This window comes from Pleurodeles waltl, chromosome 7 (assembly GCF_031143425.1).
Source record: "Pleurodeles waltl isolate 20211129_DDA chromosome 7, aPleWal1.hap1.20221129, whole genome shotgun sequence".
Classification (NCBI taxonomy): domain Eukaryota; kingdom Metazoa; phylum Chordata; class Amphibia; order Caudata; family Salamandridae; genus Pleurodeles; species Pleurodeles waltl.
In genome coordinates, this window is record NC_090446.1 from 122,121,010 (window position 1) to 122,145,093 (window position 24,084).

Here is a 24,084-nt window from a genome sequence, read left to right on the forward strand (position 1 = left end):
GAAGGTTGAAAACTGTTAACTCCTAAAGCTCACTCTCCAGGCAAGAAGGTAAAGAGTTAACAGATTTGGGTGGAGGACAGAAGATCCTACCGAAGGGGCGGCCTAATTGGAGGACCAATGGCCATGCTCAACAGCCCGGGATAGCAGACTCCCTGGTATCCAGTGCGGAGCCACAAAAATGACTTGGCCTGGTCGTTCCTGATCTTCTTGAGAACTCTAGGCAGGAGTGGTATGGGCAGAAAGGTGTACAGGAGGCCTAAGCTCCACTCAAGATGAAACGAGCTGTTTTGGAAACTCCAGAGTGCAGAACTGCTGACACTGCATGTTCCCAGCTGTGCTCTATAGATCAAACAAGGCTCTCCCAACTGCTGAATGAGACCCTGCACTACCTCCGCATGGAGATGCAACAGTGATCCGCTAGGCATCTTCCAGTGAGTTTGTCTGCTCTGGCATTCAGAGAGCCCACCAGATGTTAAACCACCAGGGATATGCCCCGACATTCCAGCCATGCCCAGAGATGCCGGGCCTCTTGCCGAAAGGTCCATGACTCCACCCTGCCTGGTTTGTGGCAGTACCACATGGTGGTGGTGTTGTCCTTAAACACCTGCTCTATCCTTTCCTTGATGGAGGGTAGAAAGGATTTCAACGCCAAGTGGATCGCTCGGAGCTCCAACAGGTTGTCGTGGAGTCTGGATTCCGCCGGAGACCACAGTCCTCTGATCTCCACCTCTCCCAGATAGATGGCTGCATCATCCCAGGAGTGACACATCTGTCACTACTGTCAGAACTAGTTGAGTAAGGGAGAGAGGTCTGCCGCTGACCCAATCGCAGTTCATTAGCCACCACTGCAAGTTGTTTGTAGTCCCCTCTGCTGAAGCCTGAATATCTTGGACTCGCCATTTGAAAGGATAAGCCTAAAACTGCACATTGTCCAGAACAGCTCCAAAGAAGGGGAGCGTCTGAGAAGGAGTCAGGTGTGACTTCGGCATGTTAATAGTTAAGCCCAGCGAATGCCCATGGTCCACCGTAGTCTGGAGGGCGGAGACAACAGCCTGTGGTGAGCCCACTTTCAAAAGCCAGTAGAGATAGGAGAAGACTGAAACTTCTAATCTATACAGATGAGCTGCACCCACCACCATCACCTTGGTGAACACCAGAGGGGCTCTAGTAAGGCCGAACAGGAGCACAGTGAACAGAAAGTGCTTGTGATGTACCGTGAACCACAGGTAATGTCTGTGGGCACGCAGGATGGGGTTGTGAAAATACACGTCCTGCAAGTCAAATGCTGTTATCTAGTCTCCGAGGTCCAGGGCAGACAGGACCTGAGGGAGAGTGAGCATTCTGAACTTCTCCTTCTTGAGGGTGCAGGTTGACGATAGGACGAAGGCCTCTGTGGTTTCTGGGCACCATAAAGTAGAGGGAATAGCAACCAAGACCTACTTCTGGTGTCAGCACCCCCCTTCCATGGCTCCTTTGGCCAAGAGAGCCTTCACTTCCTGGCGGAGATCTGTCATCTTGTTGCAAGAGGGTGGCATGGTGGAGGGGGGGGAGCCTTGAAGGGGAGGCAGTAGCCCCTTCAGACAATCTGGAAAACTCACCTGTCCAATGTTATGGACCGCCAGTAAGACAAGTGGAGACATATCCTGCCACCAACTGGGTGCCCATGATGGTACGAGGGCAATCAACAAATGAGGTACCCCAGCACTCAGTAGAGTGTCCAAACAAAAGTAAATGTCCATAGATATTGGATGGAACGGTTGAATGGGTTATTGAGAAGAGATTAACTCTGTAGTCTTCAGTACATTCAAGATTGAGCAACGGCTGACACGTGTTTTGTCACAGAGTGACTTTTTCAAGAACGTGAAAGTATACAAAAGTATTTAATCAGTCAGACTACTCAATAACAAGAAGGGGAAAAAGAGAGAAACTGATTAAGTAAAAGCAAAAAAGAAAAAAGGAAGAGAGGTGTAAGAAACTCCCTATATCTAAGATGGAAAACCAAAATCGTGTGGTAAGATGGGAGATGAACTAGATCCCAATACTGAGCAGTAAAGATCCATTAACCAAGTAAAAGACCCAGAGTACAAAAAGTGCACTGATAAGTTACCTAAAATGTCCATACGGAAAATATGAAAAATCGCAACAATGAGAAAAAAGAAGACTCAAAAGTAGAAAATATATTGAAACTAACCTATAAAAGGGTAGAATAAGTTAGTAAAAATGGAGTGTAAAAAATAACGACTTCCATGTAAGGAAAAGCATCCAGTGGGTCAAAGATGAGAACTGGTCACAGTATCAGTCATATTAATGCCAGTTCTCATCTTGGACCCACTGGATGCTTATATTACCTTTCCTATTGTCTTCTTTTTAACTAGTTGGCATGCCATAGAATATGAGCATGGGTGTAGTTTGAACACTTTTTTGCTTATTTGGATCAGTGCCAGGGAAGGTTGAGATTGCACGACTGGTGTCGGTCTGGATCCAGGAATGGATCCAAGGGGGCCCCCCTGGCACCTGGGCTGGAACAGCTGGTGTGGAACCAGAAGGGCCCATGCCAACCCCTCAGGGACCAAAGGTGCACCAGATGGAACGTGCCACCCAAAAATAAGGTGCATGGCCTCACAGAATTCATTCAGTTAGGTGGTGATCACAACAGCTCCTTGAAAATCGGGGAGGTGTGGAGACAGCCCAGATGCAGGCTCTACCACAGAGCGAGGCCTCAAATGTGAACAGTCCCTCTTCTTGTCAGATGACCTCTTCAACAACTTCTTGTGGCGGGACATACCCGAGTAACCCAATGACTTGGGAGTGTGACAAGGATCTTGGACTCTTGAGACTTCTCCAGGGACTTTCCTCTTGACCGGGACATCTGTTGACGTGGCGCCACTAGTTGAGCCACCATAAACTTGACGAGCGCTCTCTCAAGGCCTTCAGGTTCATAGTGCTCCAATGGGTGCAGGCCTTCAGGTTGTGGACGTGCTCAAGGCAACAGAGGCATACAAGTTGTGGGTCCGTCACAGACATTGATAGATGACAGGTGTAGGAAGTTGGCTCTGTATGCACTATTTCAAAGTAAGGAATAGTATGCACAGAGTCCAAGGGTTCCCCTTAGAGGTAAGATAGTGGCAAAAAGAGATAATACTAATGCTCTATTTTGTGGTAGTGTGGTCGAGCAGAAGGCTTATCAAAGGAGTAGTGTTAAGCATTTGTTTTACATACACAAGCAATAATGAAAATGTCACTTACCCAGTGTACATCTGTTCGTGGCATTAGTCGCTGCAGATTCACATGTTTTGCACAGTCCGCTGCCTGGTGTTGGGCTCGGAGTATTACAAGTTGTTTTTCTTCGAAGAAGTCTTTTTTGGTCACGGGACCGAAGGACTCCTCCCTCTTCGGCTCCATTGCGCATGGGCGTCGACTCCATCTTAGATTGTTTTCCCCGCAGAGGGTGAGGATGGAGTTGTTTGCTATAAATAGTGCCCATGCAATGGAGTGAATACGTATGTACATAAAAAGTTTATAATAATTATTTACAAATGTACAAATGTTTAAGATTTAAGATCTACTTCTAAACGGCTACAGGCTTCCCGGGGAGGCGGGAGGGCACATGTGAATCTGCAGCGACTAATGCCACGAACAGATGTACACTGGGTAAGTGACATTTTCAGTTCGATGGCATATGTTGCTGCAGATACACATGTTTTGCATAGACTATAAAGCAGTTACCTCCCCTAAAAGCGGTGGTTTAGCCTGTAGGAGTTGAAGTAGTTTGGAATAATGTTCTTAGTACAGCTTGGCACACTGTAGCTTGCTGTGCATTTAGTACGTCTACACAGTAGTGTTTAGTAAATGTATGAGGCGTAGACCAGGTTGCAGCCTTACATATTTCGCTCATAGGAATGTTTCCTAGAAAGGCCATTGTAGCACCTTTCTTTCTGGTTGAGTGTGCCTTTGGTGTAATAGGCAATTCTCTTTTGGCTTTAAGATAGCATGTTTGAATACATCTGACTATCCATCTAGCAATGCCTTGTTTAGAGATTGGATTTCCTATGTGTGGTTTTTGAAAAGCTATGAACAGTTGTTTTGTTTTCCTGATTAGCTTTGTTCTGTCAATGTAGTACATTAGTGCTCTTTTGATGTCTAATGTATGTAGTGCCCTCTCAGCCACGGAATCTGGTTGTGGGAAGAACACTGGCAATTCTACTGTTTGATTTAAATGGAATGGTGAGATTACTTTTGGTAGAAATTTTGGATTTGTTCTTAGAACTATTTTATTTTTGTGTATTTGAATAAATGGTTCTTGTATGGTAAATGCCTGTATTTCACTTACTCTTCTGAGGGATGTGATTGCAATGAGAAATGCGACTTTCCAGGTTAGATATTGCATTTCACAGGAATGCATGGGTTCGAAAGGTGGACCCATGAGTCTTGTTAAGACGATGTTAAGGTTCCATGAAGGAACTGGTGGTGTTCTTGGTGGTATAATTCTTTTTAGCCCTTCCATGAATGCTTTAATAACTGGTATTTTAAATAGAGACAATGAATGAGTAGTTTGTAGGTAAGCAGATATTGCTGCGAGGTGTATTTTTATAGATGAAAAAGCGAGATTCGCTTTTTGAAAATGTAGTAAGTATCCCACTATGTCCTTTGTAGAGGCATGCAATGGTTGGATTTGATTGGTGTGGCAGTAGCAAACAAATCTTTTCCACTTAGATGCATAGCAGTGTCTAATGGAAGCTTTTCTAGCTTGTTTTATGACCTCCATGCATTCTTGTGTGAGGTCTAAGTGTCCGAATTCTAGGATTTCAGGAGCCAAATTGCCAGATTCAATGATGCTGGGTTTGGATGACTGATCTGTTGTTTGTGTTGTGTTAACAGATCTGGTCTGTTGGGTAGTTTGACATGCGGTACTAGTGAAAGGTCTAGTAGAGTTGTATACCAAGGTTGTCTTGCCCATGTGGGAGCTATCAGTATGAGTTTGAGTTGGTTTTGACTCAACTTGTTTACTAGATATGGAAGGAGAGGGAGAGGGGGAAAAGCGTATGCAAATATCCCTGACCAACTCATCCATAGAGCATTGCCTTGTGATTCGCGGTGTGGGTACCTGGATGCGAAGTTTTGGCATTTTGCGTTTTCTTTTGTTGCGAACAAATCTATCTGGGGTATTCCCCAAATTTGAAAGTACTTGTTCAGAACTTGGGGGTGAATTTCCCATTCGTGGACTTGTTGGTGGTCTCGCGAAAGGTTGTCTGCTAGTTGGTTTTGGATCCCTGGAATAAATTGTGCTATTAGGCGAATGTTGTTGTGAATCGCCCACTGCCATATCTTTTGTGTTAGGAGGCACAATTGTGTTGAGTGTGTTCCTCCTTGTTTGTTTAAATAATACATTGTTGTCATGTTGTCTGTTTTGACAAGAATGTATTTGTGTGTTATTATGGGTTGAAAGGCTTTTAACGCTAGAAATACTGCTAACAGTTCTAGGTAATTGATATGAAATTTTGTTTGGTGTACATCCCATTGTCCTTGAATGCTGTGGTGATTGAGGTGTGCTCCCCACCCTGTCATGGAAGCATCTGTTGTTATAACGTATTGAGGCACTGGGTCCTGAAATGTCCGCCCTTTGTTTAAATTGTTGCTGTTCCACCATAGAAGCGAGAGGTATGTTTGGCGGTCTACCAACACCAGATCTTGAAGTTGACCCTGTGCCTGTGACCATTGTGATGCTAGGCACTGTTGTAAGGGTCGCATGTGTAGTCTTGCGTTTGGGACAATGGCTATGCATGATGACATCATGCCTAGAAGTTTTAGCACAAATTTTGCTTGTATCTTTTGGTTTGGAAACATAGCACTTATAACCTTGTGGAATGCTTGCACTCTTTGTGGACTTGGAGTGGCAATTCCCTTTGATGTGTTGATGGTTGCTCCTAGATATTGTTGTGTCTGACACGGTTCGAGGTGTGATTTTGTATAGTTGATGGAGAAACCCAGTTTGTGAAGGGTTTGTATGACATATGTGGTGTCGTTTGCGCACTTTTTTACTGTGTTGGTCTTGATTAGCCAATCGTCCAGGTAAGGAAACACATGTATTTGTTGTCTCCTGATATGTGCTGCTACTACTGCTAGACATTTTGTGAACACTCTTGGTGCAGTTGTTATTCCGAATGGCAACACTTTGAATTGGTAATGTATTCCTTTGAATACGAACCTTAGGTACTTTCTGTGAGAAGGGTGTATCGGTATATGAAAGTACGCATCTTTTAGGTCTAATGTGGTCATGTAATCTTGCTGTTTGAGCAGTGGAATGATGTCTTGTAGTGTGACCATGTGAAAGTGGTCCGATATGATGTAGGTATTTAGTGTCCTGAGATCTAATATAGGTCTTAATGTTTTGTCTTTTTTTGGAATTAGAAAGTACAGGGAGTAAACTCCTGTGTTTTTTTGTTGTACTGGTACTAACTCTATTGCATCCTTTTGAAGTAGTGCTTGAACTTCTAGTCCTAAAAGTTCTAAATGTTGTGGTGACATTTTGCGTGTTTTTGGAGGGATGTTTGGTGGGAATTTGTGGAATTCTATGCAATAGCCATGTTGGATTATTGCTAATACCCAATTGTCTGTTGTAATCTGCTGCCAAGATTGGTAGAATTGGCTTAGTCTTTCCCCCACTGGTGTTGAGTGAAGGGGTTGTGTGACTTGAAAGTCACTGTTTAGGTGGAGGTGTTTTTGGAGTCTGGAATCTTCCCCTACTCCTTGGGAATTGACCCCCTCTAAATCCCCTGAAACCTCCCCTTTGGAATGAACCCTGATATGGTGTGGTTCTTGTTTGTTGGCTGGTGGTGTCTGTGGGTTGGCCACGAAACCCCCCTCTAAATGGAGTTTTTCTAAAAGAGCCTCTGCTCTGCGGGGAGTAGAGTGTGCCCATGGCTTTGGCCGTGTCTGTGTCCTTTTTAAGTTTTTCAATGGCTGTGTCCACTTCAGGGCCAAAAAGTTGTTTCTCGTTGAAGGGCATATTAAGGACAGCCTGCTGGATTTCAGGTTTGAAGCCTGAAGTGCGGAGCCAAGCGTGTCTCCTTATGGTGACAGCAGTGTTGACTGTTCTCGCTGCAGTATCAGCTGCGTCCAGTGAAGAGCGGATTTGATTGTTTGAGATCGTTTGTCCCTCTTCAACTATTTGCTGCGCCCTTTTTTGGTATTCCTGGGGAAGATGGTCTACGAGAAGTTGCATCTCATCCCAGTGTGCGCGGTCATATCTGGCCAGCAGCGCTTGAGAATTTGCGATGCGCCACTGGTTGGCTGCCTGTGATGCTACTCTTTTTCCTGCCGCATCAAATTTTCTGCTTTCTTTGTCCGGAGGTGGGGCGTCGCCAGATGTATGGGAATTTGCTCTCTTGCGAGCTGCCCCTACTACTACGGAGTCAGGTGGTAACTGCGAAGTAATAAACACTGGGTCTGTGGGTGGTGGTTTGTATTTTTTATCCACCCTTGGGGTGATGGCTCTTGATTTTACGGGCTCTTCAAAAATTTGTTTTGCGTGCCGTAACATCCCTGGTAGCATTGGGAGACATTGATATTGGCTATGTGTAGCCGAGAGGGTGTTAAATAAAAAATCATCCTCTATAGGATCTGAATGCAGTTGGACATTGTGGAATTCTGCAGCCCTAGCCACCAGTTGCGAGTATGAGGTACTGTCCTCTGGCGGTGACGGCTTTGTGGGGTATGAATCGGGATCATTGTCCGGCACTGGGGTGTCATATAGGTCCCAAGCGTCTTGATCCTGATTATCTTGACTTATGGTAGTTTGCGCTGGTGAGTGCATTTGTGGCGGTGTTTGTGCCGGCGACGCCTGTTGTGGTGGAGAGGGCGGAGGCGTGACTTTTTTAACCACTTTGGCTTGTGGTTGTGCGTCATCCTTGGGAAGTCCGATCCTTCTTTTCCTCATTATTGGGGGAAGGGTTGATATCTTCCCTGTGTCTTGCTGGATGTACAGTCTCTTTTGTGTGTAGTCTGATTCTACACTTTGGAGCTCTTGTCCAAATTTGTGCATCTGGCCACTTATTCCTTGTTCCTCTGTGTAGGATGAAGGTGTGGAACTTTTCGGCGCCGAGAGAGAATCTTTTTTCGGCTTCGGCACCGACAGAATTTTTGTGGCTTTCGGCAGTGTGTCTCGGTGCCGATGTTTTTCAGTGCCGGCATCTTGTTTTTGCCTCTCGGAGCCGCTATCTCGGCCCCGAGGTTGCTCCATGGCGGTCCCTCGACCGGAGTCGGGTGTCTTCACTATGGGCGTGCCCTTTTTCGGCGCCTTCGACGGGTCGCCGGTTTTATGGGTCGAGCCATGGCCTGTTGGCAGTGGAGTCCCCTGGGCTTTTGTCTTCTCGATGGTTTTAATTTTCGACGTCTTACTCACTGTTTGTTGCTGTTGTTCGACGTCGGAGTCTCCGGATTCTGATTCCGGAACCGAGAATGTTTCCTCTTTGTCGTCGAAACGTTGTTTTGTTGGCGTGGACGCCATTTGTAGCCGCCTGGCTCTTCGGTCCCGGAGTGTTTTTCTGGACCGGAAGGCTCGACAGGCCTCACAGGTATCCTCCTTGTGCTCGGGGGACAAGCACAAGTTACAGACCAAATGCTGATCTGTATAAGGATACTTACTGTGACATTTTGGGCAGAAACGAAACGGGGTCCGTTCCATCGGCTTCGATGTCGCACGCGGTCGGGCCGACCAGGCCCCGATGGGGGAATCGAAGCTACCCCAAAGTCTTCCGATGATCGGTGTTGATGTACCTAACTATCCCGATACCGAACGGAACAATACCGACGCTTTCTTCCGAGATTCTGACTAACTTTCCGAACCGAAACACGGAGCGAAAAGGAATACGTCCGAACCCGACAGCGGAAAAAAACAATCTAAGATGGAGTCGACGCCCATGCGCAATGGAGCCGAAGAGGGAGGAGTCCTTCGGTCCCGTGACCAAAAAAGACTTCTTCGAAGAAAAACAACTTGTAATACTCCGAGCCCAACACCAGGCAGCGGACTGTGCAAAACATGTGTATCTGCAGCAACATATGCCATCGAACATGAGGAAAACACACTCAAAGACAATTCCAGGCCAATAGGTTTTTGTATAGAAAAATATATTTTCTTAGTTTATTTTAAGAACCACAGGTTCAAATTTTACATGTAATACTTCAAATTAAAGGTATTGCAGGTAGGTACTTTAGGAACTTTGAATAATCAAAATAGCATACACAGTTTTCAAATAAATCACATATAGCTATTTTAAAACTAGACAGTGCAATTTTCAACAGTTCCTGGGGGGAGTAAGAGTTAGTTCGTTTTTGCAGGTAAGTAAACCACCTACGGGGTTCAAGTTTGGGTCCAAGGTAGCCCACCGTTGGGGGTTCAGAGCAACCCCAAAGTTACCACACCAGCAGCTCAGGGCCGGTCAGGTGCAGAGGTCAAAGTGGTGCCCAAAACGCATAGGCTTCAATGGAGAAGGGGGTGCCCCGGTTCCAGTCTGCCAGCAGGTAAGTACCCGCGTCTTCGGAGGGCAGACCAGGGGGGTTTTGTAGGGCACTGGGGGGGACACAAGTTAGCACAGAAAGTACACCCTCAGCAGCACGGGGGTGGCCGGGTGCAGTGTGCAAACACGCGTCGGGGTTTGTCGTTGAACTCAATGGGAGACCAAGGGGTCTCTTCAGCGATGCAGGAAGGCAAGGGCCTCCTGGGGATCACTCCTGCACTGGAGTTCGGATCCTTCAGGTCCTGGGGGCTGCGGGTGCAGAGTTTTTTCCAGGCGTCGGGATCTGAGGAGCAGGCAGTCGCGGTCAGGGGGAGCCTCGGGATTCCCTCTGCAGGCGTCGCTGTGGGGGCTCAGGGAGGGCAACTCTGGCTACTCACGGTCTCGCAGTCACCGAGGAGTCCTCCCTGAAGTGTTTGTTCTCCACAAGTCGAGCCGGGGGCGTCGGGTGCAGAGTAGCAAGTCTCACGCTTCCGGCGGGAAACGCAGTTGTTTTAAAGTTGCTCCTTTTGAAACAAAGTTGCAGTCTTGGGTGAACAGAGCCGCTGTCCTCGGGAGTTCTTGGTCCTTTTAGAGCAGGGCAGTCCTCTGAGGATTCAGAGGTCGCTGGTCCCTGGGGAAAGCGTCGCTGGAGCAGTGTCTTCCGAAGGGGGGGAGACAGGCCGGTAGAGCTGGGGCCAAAGCAGTTGGTATCTCCGTCTACTCTGGGTTTTTCAGCTTAGCAGTCCTCTTCTTCTTAGGTTGCAGGAATCTGAGTTCCTAGGTTCTGGGGAGCCCTTAAATACTAAATTTAAGGGCGTGTTTAGGTCTGGGGGGTTAGTAGCCAATGGCTACTAGCCCTAAGGGTGGGTACACCCTCCTTGTGCCTCCTCCCAAGGGGAGGGGGTCACATTGCTATCCCTATTGGGGAAATCCTCCAAAGTCGGTCACCTCAGCTCAGGACACCTTAGGGGCTGTCCTGACTGGCCAGTGACGACTCCTTGTTTTTCTCATTATCTCCTCCGGCCTTGCTGCCAAAAGTGGGGCCGTGGCCGGAGGGGGCGGGCAACTCCACTAGCTGGAGTGCCCTGTGGTGCTGTAACAAAGGGGGTGAGCCTTTGAGGCTCACCGCCAGGTGTTACAGTTCCTGCAGGGGGAGGTGTGAAGCACCTCCACCCAGTACAGGCTTTGTTACTAGCCACAGAGTGACAAAGGCACTGTCCCCATGTGGCCAGCAACATGTCTCGAGTGTGGCAGGCTGCTAAAACCAGTCAGCCTACACGGGTAGTTGGTTAAGGTCTCAGGGGGCACCTCTAAGGTGCCCTCTGGGGTGTATGTTACAATAAAATGCACACTGGCATCAGTGTGCATTTATTGTGCTGAGAATTTTGATACCAAACTTCCCAGTTTTCAGTGTAGCCATTATGGTGCTGTGGAGTTCGTGTTTGACAGACTCCCAGACCATATACTTTTATGGCAACCCTGCACTTACAATGTCTAAGGTTTTGCTTAGACACTGTAGGGGCACAGTGCTCATGCACTGGTGCCCTCACCTATGGTATAGTGCACCCTGCCTTAGGGCTGTAAGGCCTGCTAGAGGGGTGACTTATCTATACTGCATAGGCAGTGTGAGGTTGGCATGGCACCCTGAGGGGAGTGCCATGTCGACTTACTCGTTTTGTCCTCACCAGCACACACAAGCTGGCAAGCAGTGTGTCTGTGCTGAGTGAGGGGTCCCCAGTGTGGCATAAGACATGCTGCAGCCCTTAGAGACCTTCCCTGGCATCAGGGCCCTTGGTACCAGGGGTACCAGTTACAAGGGACTTGCCTGGATGCCAGGGTGTGCCAATTGTGAAAACAAAAGTACAGGTTAGGGAAAGAACACTGGTGCTGGGGCCTGGTTAGCAGGCCTCAGCATACTTTCAAATCAAAACTTAGCATCAGCAAAGGCAAAAAGTCAGGGGGTAACCATGCCAAGGAGGCATTTCCTTACAACAGGGGTCACAGGGCTTGGTTCCTCCTCCTTCAAAGACATCCTGCCACACCAGCAGGAAACCTCAAAAAGAGCTCGACAAAACATTGAAAAACGTTAAGTCAAAAATTGACTAGGGATAGCTCTTCTCCCACTCTGCGCTGACTGGCGCGGAAAGAAAAAGAACTGACATTATGGCGCTGGGGTGGCTTCCATGTATGCACTGTGCATATCACTTCCGGCGTGGATGACGCAACGCAGCACTCAGGGGTACTGCTCACAAAATTTCTGGATCCAGTCTGACCGCTGGAGATAATTCTGCGGTAAATAGTCACTATCAGATATTAAATAAAAGGTAGTAGGTGAAATCACCAATTTAATGTAATCTGTTCTTTCTATTATAAATTAAAATTAACAGCATCCTTAAAAAAAATGGAGAACCAAACCTAAAAAATAATTGTCATAGATTAAAACACACATTATCTATCTAAAAAAAAGTATTTTAATAATTCACTTTTGAATGTTGTGGAATTGAAATACAATAAACCTGATATTGAAATTAAACGGGATAGAGTTTCAGAGGCCTCTTCGAAAATGGAAACAAGTTGAGTTCTAAACTCTGGCTCAGTAGTTTGGGCTGCAAATAATATCCACACTATGTATTTTATTTTCAATAGGCTATTTTTTTAGCCCTAGTTTGTTACATAAATTTGATAAGTCTGAACAGTGTTGGTCTTGTCATTCACATCCTAGTACTGTAAAGCGTATGTTGTTTGCATGCTCGATTATAAACTAATTTTGGAATTGGTTTGGAGAAAGATTAATGGTCTTTTAAAGAATGAATTTCATTTTTAGCTACATAATATTATGCTGGGTACCATATAAAAAGACAGGCACGTTTTACCCAAGAAGGATAAACTAATTGACTTGTTAGTAGCAATAGCAGTATCCTCTAACAGAAAGGATGACCCAAATTATTTTTAAGATGCTTGATGAAACAAAATGGCCTTTAACCATAAATTGGATATGATGAATAACTCTCCTTTAAAAACTAAAACGTATGGTCACCATTGATAAATTATCTATCTGCTTGTTCTACTTACAATGCAAATTATAATACTTACAATGAAGAAGTTACAAACCTACTTCATAATACTTTTTTCTAAAATATTTACAATTATGCTTGGTTTATAATAGATACTGTGCTGTTGCTATTTACATACAGTTTACCCTTTAAAAAACATTATTAATACGAATACCTTTTTTCTTTCTTCTTCTCCCTTTTATCTATCTTTACATTTGTGGATATACATTTTAAATGGACTTCAGCATCTGCAAAGGCCATATAATTTCAACAAGAAACACTGGCTAGCATTCATTCCGGGTACCGGGCTATCTCTATTTTCTGCTTCTATTCAGATGTCACCAAGGCAAATGTCAGCTCTACTTGATCAAGACCCAGTGTCTGCAAGCACTAGCCTTTATTAACCTGGAGCACTAAATCTGACAATAACATATGCTAAAGCATATTTGCCCTAGGACACAACTGTAATATGGCACTGCAGGTTTTTTCAGATTTAAGGCATTTCCTATCTGGTTTGAAATTTCTGCTCTACTTAATGTCATAAATAGGGACAGACATTAGGCAGAAACCTGAAGCAGAAGGGAGATGGAAGTTCAAACAGGCTGCCCTTCACATGAATATAAATAAAACTGGTGTTTGAACACGGATGTGGGGAGTCTTGAAACTGCCCCCCTCGGCTTGTTATGCTCACATGAACCCTGATTTGTATACTCTGAAACTCTGTAAACTTCGCACTTGTATAGCGCACTACTCACCCGTTAGGGTCTCAAGGCACTGTACACATACCGCTATGGAACCCCTCCTGGCTTTTCCCTGCGAGGCACCCACTCCTGGACAGCCCCAGGGCGAAGCCAGGCATCCAAGCGCTGTGATTGTGGAGATTAAGCAAGCTATTGCCCAGAGTTACACAGTGGGACCCATTAATTTGATGAGGCACCGAGGCGAGAATTATCTGGTCCAAGGGAATTGAGCCCAAGACCCGCCAAGGTGGGAATTGAACCCTGGTCCTGGGCCAGATCTCTGCATCAGGGTCTGCCGCTCTAACCATTGTGCCACACTTCTCCACTCTGAGAGTGTTTGGTCTATTATTGGGAAGAGGCGTTTGCTGTGCAGAAGAGAATCATGTGGCTTGGGACTCCTGACAAGGGAGACCTCTGCAAGAGGAAAAGCCAACCATCATCTGCCTGGTGGATTCCGAGAGTTAAAGCACAGGTTGTAGGCTCATCCAAAGTGGGGAATCCAGATAGATTCACGAGAGATCTGTACTCTTAACATTCCACCCCTCATCAAGTTATTCTCATATGTTTGAAGTTGTCATGTGTACTTCTTTGTTAATTTTATGTATTTCAAATAATTTTGAAATATTCTATTTTTTACTTTATATTTTTGTAAAGCAATACATTGCAGATGAAAACTAGTACTACAACTAAAATCATTAATTATTTATTAAAAAAAAACACAAAAAGTATACTTACTTGGCAACGGCCAGCAGAACATGGGGATCGTGCTCGCACTTCTTCAAAGCATCCACGCTCTTTGTTTTTCTTTGTGGCCGTGCCTCCAGAAAAACAGCTTCAGACCACAAAATCCCTGTGTGAAAAAGAATCGAACCACTTTTAACACACCAAGTTCTTCACTTATAAACATGTTTTGTTCTGATTCATTATGTACATGAAAGGCAAACACATACAGGTCACTTCAGCTCCATTCTCTTAGACGTGGGAGACACATTTTATTTCCATATAAGGAAGCAATACCAAGAAAAACCAGTCAGCTTTCATTAAAACAACCCCTGATAAGAATCCACACACCTACAGGTAGACAACCCAAACTCCAAAAGATCGCACCAATAACTAAACATATTCAAACTAGGGAGGAAATAAATCAGATTACTGTTTTTTTCATTTCAAGAAATTTATTTGGATATGATTTCTGAGACCGGAATGCTCTTCTTTCGCCATAAGAGTCTGAACTTCTTGCAGCAAAATGGACAAGTGATCCTCAAAGAGCTGCTCTGATGTAGGTAGAAGAGGTTGGGTAAAAGAAGGGAATGGCAGGGCGTAGTCCAGTTTAAATATCTGCAAGATCCACTTGTTGGATGTTAGGCCTGCCAACCCGTGTGCTGCTAAGGGTAAACTAAAGAAGCTTCAAAGCTACTGCTGGGTCATCAGTTGACTGGGAGGTTTGCTACACCTACAGGCCTAGACCCTGTTTGTTGGATCGTCTACCCGCACTGCAACAGGACTGGCCTTTTGTTGGGGTGTTGGGCTTTGACGTTGCTTATCAGTGAAGTGCCTGTCGATGACTTGAAAGGGACAAAATTGCTGGGATACTGCCTTGCAGGCATGGGGAGACTGAAGGAGCTTGCTATAGCCCTACTTTCTTTAAAGTTCTTTAGTGCAAGATTGAAGCACCACGCTAGTCACAACTACTACCGTGTAATGGCCATCCTGTATGGTCTATACCATGTGGGCGCGGAATTTCTCTGTGACTGTTGGCAATATCTCTGTGACTGAGTCCCACAATGTATGGGAGTACCTACCCAGCAAACTGCTGGAGCTGACTGACAGAAGGGCATGGTTAAAGAGAACACTACCTTCTTGAATGCCTCAAGTCTCTTCGACTTACTATCTAGAGCAGTGGTCCCAACCTTTTGACTTCTGTGGACCCCCACTTTATCATTACTGGAATCTGGGGACTCTCACTGAATCATTACTGGAATCTGGAGACCCCCCCCCAACCCCCTAATGAGTCATTAGTGAAAACTGGGGACCAAATCTGTTAATATTATTTAATTTTCTAAGCAGTTGCAGACCCCCTGAGGAGGCTTTGCGGACCCCCAGGGGTCCCTGGATCACAGGATGGGAACCACTGATGCAAAGGGGTTGTAGGAAAAGTTTGGATTGATTCTGCTTGTCAAAACCTGAACCACCAGGCTCTCGGAGAATGGGGGTATGTCAAAAAAGAAGGTTCGCTCAAAGCAAGTCTGTGTCGTTCTGCTGTCAATTTATAGGTGGGCAGGAACAAACTGGTTACTTAACAATATGAGTAGTTTTCTGGATTCTCATGCTGTGCATCTATTCTGCCATCTAGTGGTTGGGTCTAGAATCATGTTTCTTCTCTCTTTCTAAAGTCTTGCCTAGGCAGCGCATGCACTGTCTCGTTCAAGACATGCTGTATCTACTATGAGGGCTTTAATACCACTCATCACTTTTGATTCCATCCTACCTGTGCATTTTGTAAAAGCTTTATTCTCTTTGGCTAATCTATGTTGTTGGTCCCTCCTTTGTGTGTTTTGCTCCCTCCCATGGAGCAGCAACCTATTACTGTAACATTCTCCTTTTTTTATAATGTCTGTTCGTGTGTGTGAGCTTCTTTTTAAATTGTTGACTTTTCTTCCTTTGTAGAGTTAATATTTACTCTGGCTTGCTTTCTGTCTTAAAATTAAACATTTGTCGAGTGTGTTTTTCATACATTTTTTAATACTTTGTTGCTGCATCATTTTGGTCAACGTGATACAGTTGCATTTTGGAAAAACACACATTAGTTTGTGTTTTTTTGCACTCTGTTGGTGTTTGCTTTCCCCCACTATCCTCCAGGGAACACGTCGTAATCTTATTTTATTCTTGTTTGTTAATAAAACTACAACTGCCGTGAGGACCAAGCAAAGGGTTTAATTTTACACAAGCATATGGCTCCCTACGTTTCAGTGCATAATCAAATGTATTTTGTTTTTTTAAAAATCATTAAATCAACACAACTCTAACAAATATCTCTTTAGAAAACATACGTGAGGTTTAGTTTAATACAAAGCTATTGTTTCTTTTTTGCCTCACAACTGTGAAAAACAATAACTTTTGGAAATACATCAGCACACGTCTGTATACTTCAATGCAATTTTTTATTTTCACAAACAACAGGCTCCTTTTGCTATAGCATGCAACCACGGGATTCTAGGGAAACTCAACCCATGTAAGTTTTATGAAATGTTTTCATTTTGTGTGTTTCGCTTTTAATTAAATTCTGTTGCAGCATCAGTTCGTTCAGAGAGCCTCTGGCTACCTTCATTACAATGCTGGTTCTTTTTTTCGAAAGCACACAAATGTTTGTGTTTTTACACTATGTTGTTTTTTTCCACTAACCTAGTAATACTCGGCGTGAACTTCTTTTAATATTGTTTGCAGATAAATCTACAGAATCCACGCAAAACCAGAAAACGGTTTATTAAACTCAAGTGTACGTTGCCATTCATTACAGTGCATAATCTGCAAAGGGAGTTTTTATTGTACAAACTTTAAAATGATTGAAGCTGTAACAAATACCGTTTAAGAAAACACACGCATACATAATACTATGTTGCTATTTGCTTTGTTCCCACGCTCGTTTAAAAAGCTCCTGTTCGTATACTCTGATGCTATTTTATTTTTGTAAATATGACCATCTTCTTGTAATCATGGTATCCTAAGGGACCTCATCTGAAGTAAGCTTTACAAAATGTTTTCGTTTTGCAGGTTTCCTTTTTATTTACACTCTGTTGCTGTCTCGATTTGTTCCCCGAGCCTCGGCTCTTTTTGTTACAGTGCTGGTTCTTCATGTAAACACACAAATGTATGTGTTTTTACACTTTGTTAGTGTTGTTTTTTTCCACTAGATTCCTGGTAACTCTCACTGTAAGCTACTTTTAATATTCTTTGTCAATAACACACGTGCCCATAATAGTCTGTTGCGGTTTCTTTTTTTCACACACATTTAAAAAAACAGTGAAAACCATTAGCGCTTATGTTTGTAGACTTTGCTGTTTTTTTTTCCAATCACTGGTTCCTTTTTGAACTGCATGCAATCATGGTATCTTAAATGTAAAATTAACTATAACGTAAATGACAAATGCCTTTGGTGCCTTTGGTGCAGGGCTGTTCTTTTTTTTGGTATAAAAACACATCCCAGTAGTTCTCAGGCATTTCAAACGAAGACAAAGGTTTTACTTCTCAAACACATGTTTACTGCAGTGATATTTATTAAGGCTGAGCCTGCGTATCGCTTGCGAGATGCTGTAGTAGTTAGAAAAGGGCTCGGAGCCCCATCCATGTCACATCAGTGTCTTTCATTGGTTCATGGGCTTGCCTTTTAAAATCTGCTTGCTTTCATTAGTGGAAGGCATGCATACGTCATGCCTTTTCCGGTGGTTAGCCCTTCTCGAGCGCAGCGACCAAGTACTGAAAACATACGAGGCTTGCTGTTTTCCGTGCGGTTTGTGCACTACTTTTTCTCTTTTTTCGCTGCGTGATATCGCTCTTTTTTCCATTTAACGAGACAAGAAAAGTCCGGTTGGGAGTTTACAACTGCTAATAGCTCCAACTCGGAGAAATGCGCGACCTGTTGCATTGCAAATGCTTGTCTTACTTGCTGCCAACTTTTACAACTCAACACTGGATACAAGATTAATTACTGGTTTGGATACAAAGCAGCCTGCAAACCAGACACAGTCTTTAAATCCTCTGGCTTAGCACAGCAGGCATGTCTCCGTCCTACAGAGCAGCTCCATATTTTTAACAAAGAGGTGTGAATGCTTAACACTTGCTGTTAATAACACTTCATTTTTGTATGAGTTAAATCTAATACATAGGTATTTTGCCTCCGGCTCCTGTCTTAAAAAAACACACATATGCTCAATATTTTGAACTGTATCGGTGTTTCCTTTCTTCCTGAGTGTCTGGATCTCTGTTACAATGTGTAATCATCAAAAAGATTTTATTTGTTTTAAAATATAAACATAACTTAAGCAGCGTCCAAAAGATATCTTTATTAACAACATACATGCGCTCATGTTTTAAAAACATCTTTCCTGTTTCTGTTCTCCCAGAAGTGTTAAAGCACCTCTTTTGTTGAAACGCAAGCACAGGTGTGTTCTACACTTTGATGCTGTTTCCTTTTGTACCACAGCTTCCGTTACCTTCTGTTATAGTATTAATTTAAAGCGTTTACATTATGTAATCACATTATCTTCGGGAACCTCACCTAATGTGAAATTAATCTACATTTTTCGTTTACATGCAACTTTATGTTCATGTCTGTATGCCATTTTAGATCAAAACAATGATTTCTTTTCTATCATAAAAGCAAACACTCACAATACCACTTTTTCTGAATAATTGCTTCATTGTATTATGCCCAAAAAATAATTAAGTAACAAATACTTTCTAAATAATGTCAATGCTGCGGTGATCCTGTCCTCATGTCTGTTGTGAGTTTGTCGAATTTGATTTTATGCCTTAAAATATATAATTTAATTAATAACACATCGCTTTTTATCCTATTTTACAGGTATATTTTTTAGGTTTATACTTTACGAAATTATTAGCAGTATGTTATCATTTAAAATTTAATTAAAGCGTTTCAATGGCTAGAGCTGTTTTAGGAAATGGGTGGGGACTACAATGAGTAAATGATGCAAAGCAGATGTACAGCAAAAGGGGTTATTTACAGCAATAACAAAGACATGTAATAAATACAAATTTTCTCCAGGAGCAGCACCAAAAACCCCTGCTGTCTACCACATTTTTTTAAACACATTTTTATAGTTTTTCGTCACAGTCGATATAACAATTCACATGTTACACGTTACAGGATAGCGTATCTTCTGTGATGGATCTCTAACAAGGTAAAGTACAGTTATTGTATATATCTGCTCGGCTTTATCATCATACATCATATATTTGTGTGGTCTGTTTCGATCTATCACACAGGTTAATCATTTATCCATAACATGCACAACTTCAATAACTGCTTACGTTTCCTCTAATAACCATTAACATTCCCCGCCCACCTCCCCACATGACCTTGACATTGAGGTCTTGTGTGGTGGGCACCGCTGTAGTACTGTTTAGCGTTAGTTCTTCGTTATGTGTCATGTAGTTATGACAAAGATCCATGACGGATGTCGATCTAGTGGCTTCTTTTGCTGATATCTTATGGAACTCTGCTCTTCTTGCGGTCATACCCTGTTCTGCTATCTCTATTCTATACTTGTGAATTATGAAAGGCCCAGCACTCCGCCTCCCATGTCCTTCAGCCTCTAAGGCCTTCTGCTGCAGGAGAATGAGAGACCTCCTGGTGGTGAAGCATACATTGCCGGAGCTACACCCTGCAGAGAGGGAGGCCAAGCCTTGCTGTGAGGCCTAGCATAGGGAGATCTGTTGCACGCCCGCACCCTAGACTCAACGTGCTGCGATGGTCCCCGCTGGGGCAACAGGGACAGACACAAGTGCCCCTACCAGCGGGATTTCTACGGGACTGCAGGCCACGCAGACACAAGAACCACCAGGAGCCCGGGAAGCATCTTTCATTGCTACAAGCCTGGGGACACCAGTTATTCTCCAGTGGCCTGCACCTACCAGCCTGAGCTCAATGACCTGGATCTGATGATATGGCTCAAAGGCTAGAAACCAGCCGCATGATGGGCACGTTTGTGCCATTCCTGCACCACTCCACCCCACCCCACCTGGTGACCTCTAGAAATCCTCAGCTGCCTACTCAACTTGGGACCCCCTATCACTGAAGACCACAACTTGGGTCTGACCCTGTCTGATACGAGAGTGGTGTATTTATACCGGAGTGCGTTGAGACTGTGCCCATTGCGGCCCACCGGGAGCTCGGATCCTTTCAATGGGAGGCCTTCAGCAGGGGCCATCTCCACACTGGTGCGCTAGGGCACACTGGCGACATACCACCCTAGCCTTCCTTCACTTTTGCCACTGATCCCACAGAGGAGCAGCGACACAGTGGGAGTGAGGCCAGTACCAACGGGCGGGCTTCTTGACCTCCTACCTGGTAAACTCTCCATCTGCTCTGTCTCCAAGATGCCACGCAACATGGGACCCAAAGAGACCCACATCACCTCCCTCTGGGGCAAATCCCCAGCAACTGATCTGGAAAAGTCTGATAGGCCCTTGGATACGCCTGAAGACATTCCACCCCCAGCCGCTAATTACACAAGACTTCCTCTCCCACTTCCTTCAAGAAATCCGCTAGGAGATAGGCTCTTTAAAAATTGACCTCAAATCCTGCATTAAGGAGGTCTGACAAGAAGTAACAAAAAATGGAGAACATGTAGATGACCTAGAACGTACCATGGACGCTAGCTCTGAGGATCAAGAGATGTTATGGTGATGCGTAGTCCTCCTAAAACAGCAACACATTGAACTACAATCTAAACAGGAAGATTTCAAAAATCAAAGCCACCAAAATAATATACGCATTCAAGGGATGTAGGAAACTAGCCTCTTTCTAGCATGGTTGCACCCAAGTTTTGGTCTGTTTGTCAGTATGTTTGACTGTGCTCACTGGGATCCTGCTAACCAGGACACCAGTGATTATGCTCTCTCCTTTAAACTTGGTTGTTGGAACCTTTTTCACCCCACATTTGGCATACTGGTACCCCCATGTAAGTCCCTAGTCATTGGTACATAGGTACCCAGGGCATTGAGATACTAGGTGATCTCTATGGGCTCCAGCATGTATTATGCATCCTATAGGGGGCCCATGCAAAGGGTTCTGCAGCTCTGCCATTGCAGCCTGTGTGAAACGGGTGCATGCATCCGTTTTCACTACAGGTCACTGCACCAAGTCACCCCTATGGTAGGCCCTCTCAGCCCAGAGGGCAGGGAACAGGTGCCTGAGTGTGAGGGAACCCCAGTACTAGCAGAGGTGACCCAACAAACTCCAGATCCATTTTCCTGGACTTTGTGAGTGCAGGGATGCCATTTTACATGTGTACTGGACATAGGTCCACCTACATAATGGTAACTCCGAACCTGGATATGTTTGGTATCAAACATGTTGGAATCATACCCCAATACAGATGCAAGTATGATTCTAGGCATGCTGGGGGCTCCTTAGAGGACCCCCAGCATTGCTACCACAAGTCTTACAAGGTTTTCCGGGCAGCCCAGCTGCTGCCATCCCTCAGACAGGTTTCTGCCCTCCTCCTGCTTGATCTGGTCAAGCCCAGGAAGGCAGAACAAAGAATTTCCTTTGGGAGAGGGAGGTAACAACCTCTCCCTTTGGAAATAGCTTTGACTGGCTTGGTAGGGGTAGCCTCCCCAAGCCACTGGTTTGCTTTGAAGGGCACATCTCCGTGCATAAACCAGTCCATACCAGTTCAAGGACCCCCAGTCCCTGCTCTGGCGCGAAACTGGACTATGGAAAGGGGAGTGACCACTCCCTTGTCATCACCACCCCAGGGGTGGTGCTCCTCCAGAAGGCTCCTGGGTTCTGCCATCTTGTTTCCAATGTTGGTAAGGAACTCTGGGAGCATTGGAGTGGCCAGGCAGGTGACGTCAGAGCACCCTCCTTATAGGTGCTTACCTGGTTAGGTGACCAATCCCCCTTTCACGGCTATTTAGGGTCTCTCTCTTGGGTGGGTCCTCAGATTCGGCTTGCAATATTCCAGCAGGACTCCTCTGCAACCTCTGCTTCGACTTCTGGCCTTGGGAACTGCGACTGGAACCTCCAGGACCAGACAAGCTGCTTCCTGGAAGAAAGGACTCTTCAGCAACATTGTTTCCAGGGCTCATGCCAGCTCTGCAAAAATGTCCTCGCTGTGCATCCTCAGAAGACTGCAACTCTTCAGCCTGCACAAGAAGAAGGAGGACTCTCTGTTGGATTGAGGGAGTCACTTCCCTGCAACCGCAGGCATCTATAAGAAGAGACGACCGGCTCCATGGATCCCATCTCCTGCTGAGCTGCATTGATTCTGCACCACGGCCGGTGGTCTGGAGTAGTCCTCTTGGTCCTCTCTGCCAGCTGTCTAACTTTGGTGGAGGTAAGCCTTTGCCTTCCCAGAGAGGACAGCACCCTTGTGCATCGTATCCCTTGCAGCTGCCAAGCCTTGTTTGCATCTACTCCAAGGGATCTTCAGGTGACGTGTAGCTCCAGCCCCCAGCAATCCATCCTGCAAACCACAGTCTCCTGCGTGGTTCTCCTGTGGTGTGCGATTCACTTTTGTAGTCCTGTGTGGGCTCCTTCTGTGTCCCCATCTTGTGGGACTCCTGTGGGTGCTGCCTCTGCTCCTGTGGACTCTTTGCAACACTGAGTGTCCCCTGTGAATCACCCTCCTGGGTTGAGTCCTCCTGGACGTTGCTGGTCCCTGGCAGCACCTCCTTTCCACTAACTGTGAGTGTGACTTTGCCAAGGCTTGTTGGTGGAATTCCTGCTCGGACACTCATCTGCAATCTTCCTTCCAGCGTGGGGCTTCAGCTGCATCCATCAGGAACCTTCTCCAGCTCCAGGGCTGCAGTGCTGACCTGTTCTTCATCACCGTCGACCAACTCCTGCATCCACAGCGGGGTGGGTAGTAGCTCCTACTCCTCCTGGACTCCACAGTGACTCTTGGACTTGGTCCCCTCTCTCCATAGGTCTTCTTTCTTCAGGAATCCACCGCTGGTTTTCTTGCAGTCTTCTCTGGGTGCCCCCTTTTCCTCCTTTTGGGTGGTTTGGGGAAAATCCAGTGTTTTACTGCTGCATTCCTGGTTGCTGGCCTTCATCACCGTCGACCAACTCCTGCATCCACAGCGGGGTGGGTAGTAGCTCCTACTCCTCCTGGACTACACAGTGACTGTTGGACTTAGTCCCCTCTCTCCATAGGCCTTCTTTCTTCAGGAATCCACCGCTGGTTTTCTTGCAGTCTTCTCTGGGTGTCTCCTTTTCCTCCTTTTGGGTGGTTTGGGGAAAATCCAGTGCTTTACTGCTGCATTCCTGGTTGCTGGGAGATTCTGTGTTACTTACCCTTGTGGTCCTTTGATACCTCTGGCTCCCCGCTACACATTTTACTTATCTAGGTGGGGGTACCCTGTTTCCATTCCATTCTTTTAGTATATGGTTTGTGCTACCCCTAGGATCACTATTGGTTATTGCTATTTGCACTGTTTTCTAACCTTTTCTGTGCCTGTTTCTGTTTAATAGTGTATATATTTAGTGTATTAATTAACTCCTAAGGTTGGGTTACCTGTCTAGTATTTTTGTGGTGATTTGTTCCAAAAATAAAGTACCTTTATTATTGTACAACTGAGTGTTTTCTTTCATGTGTGTAAGTGCTGTGTGACTACAGTGGTATTGCATGAGCTTTGCATGTCTTCTAGATACGCCTTGGCTGCTCATCCACAGCTACCTCTAGAGAGCTTGGTTTCTAGACACTGCCTACACTTCACTAAGAGGGGATACCTGGACCTGGTATAAGGTGTAAGTACAATAGATATCCACCACACACCAGGCCAGCTTCCTACAGTACCCATGACCCAGTTACCGGGCGTACATTTATTAGGGGCTTTTGGGGGTGGGGGAGGAGGCAAAGGCATTGCCAATTGGGGAAACAAATGCACAGTTTTAGGGAAAGAGATCTGGGACTGGGGACCTGGATAGCAAGAACCAAGTACACTTTCAGTCAAAATTGCATAATGTAAAATGAGGGGGTGACCATGTCAAAAAGGGAACTGTCCTACAACAGTTTAACGTAGTATTGGACTCTGGACACTTGGAATATA

The 24,084-nt window shown here is 45.2% G+C and overlaps 1 protein-coding gene across 1 annotated transcript in view; it reads right to left on the minus strand.

The window, feature by feature from the left end:
- The window catches only part of PRPF6 (pre-mRNA processing factor 6), a 594,778-nt gene that overhangs the window by 22,372 nt on the left and 548,322 nt on the right, over positions 1–24,084 (minus strand). The window contains exon 19 of the mRNA XM_069243240.1: positions 14,023–14,137. Coding sequence (XP_069099341.1) covers positions 14,023–14,137 — 115 coding nt within the window. The remainder of the gene's footprint in view (positions 1–14,022; positions 14,138–24,084) is intronic.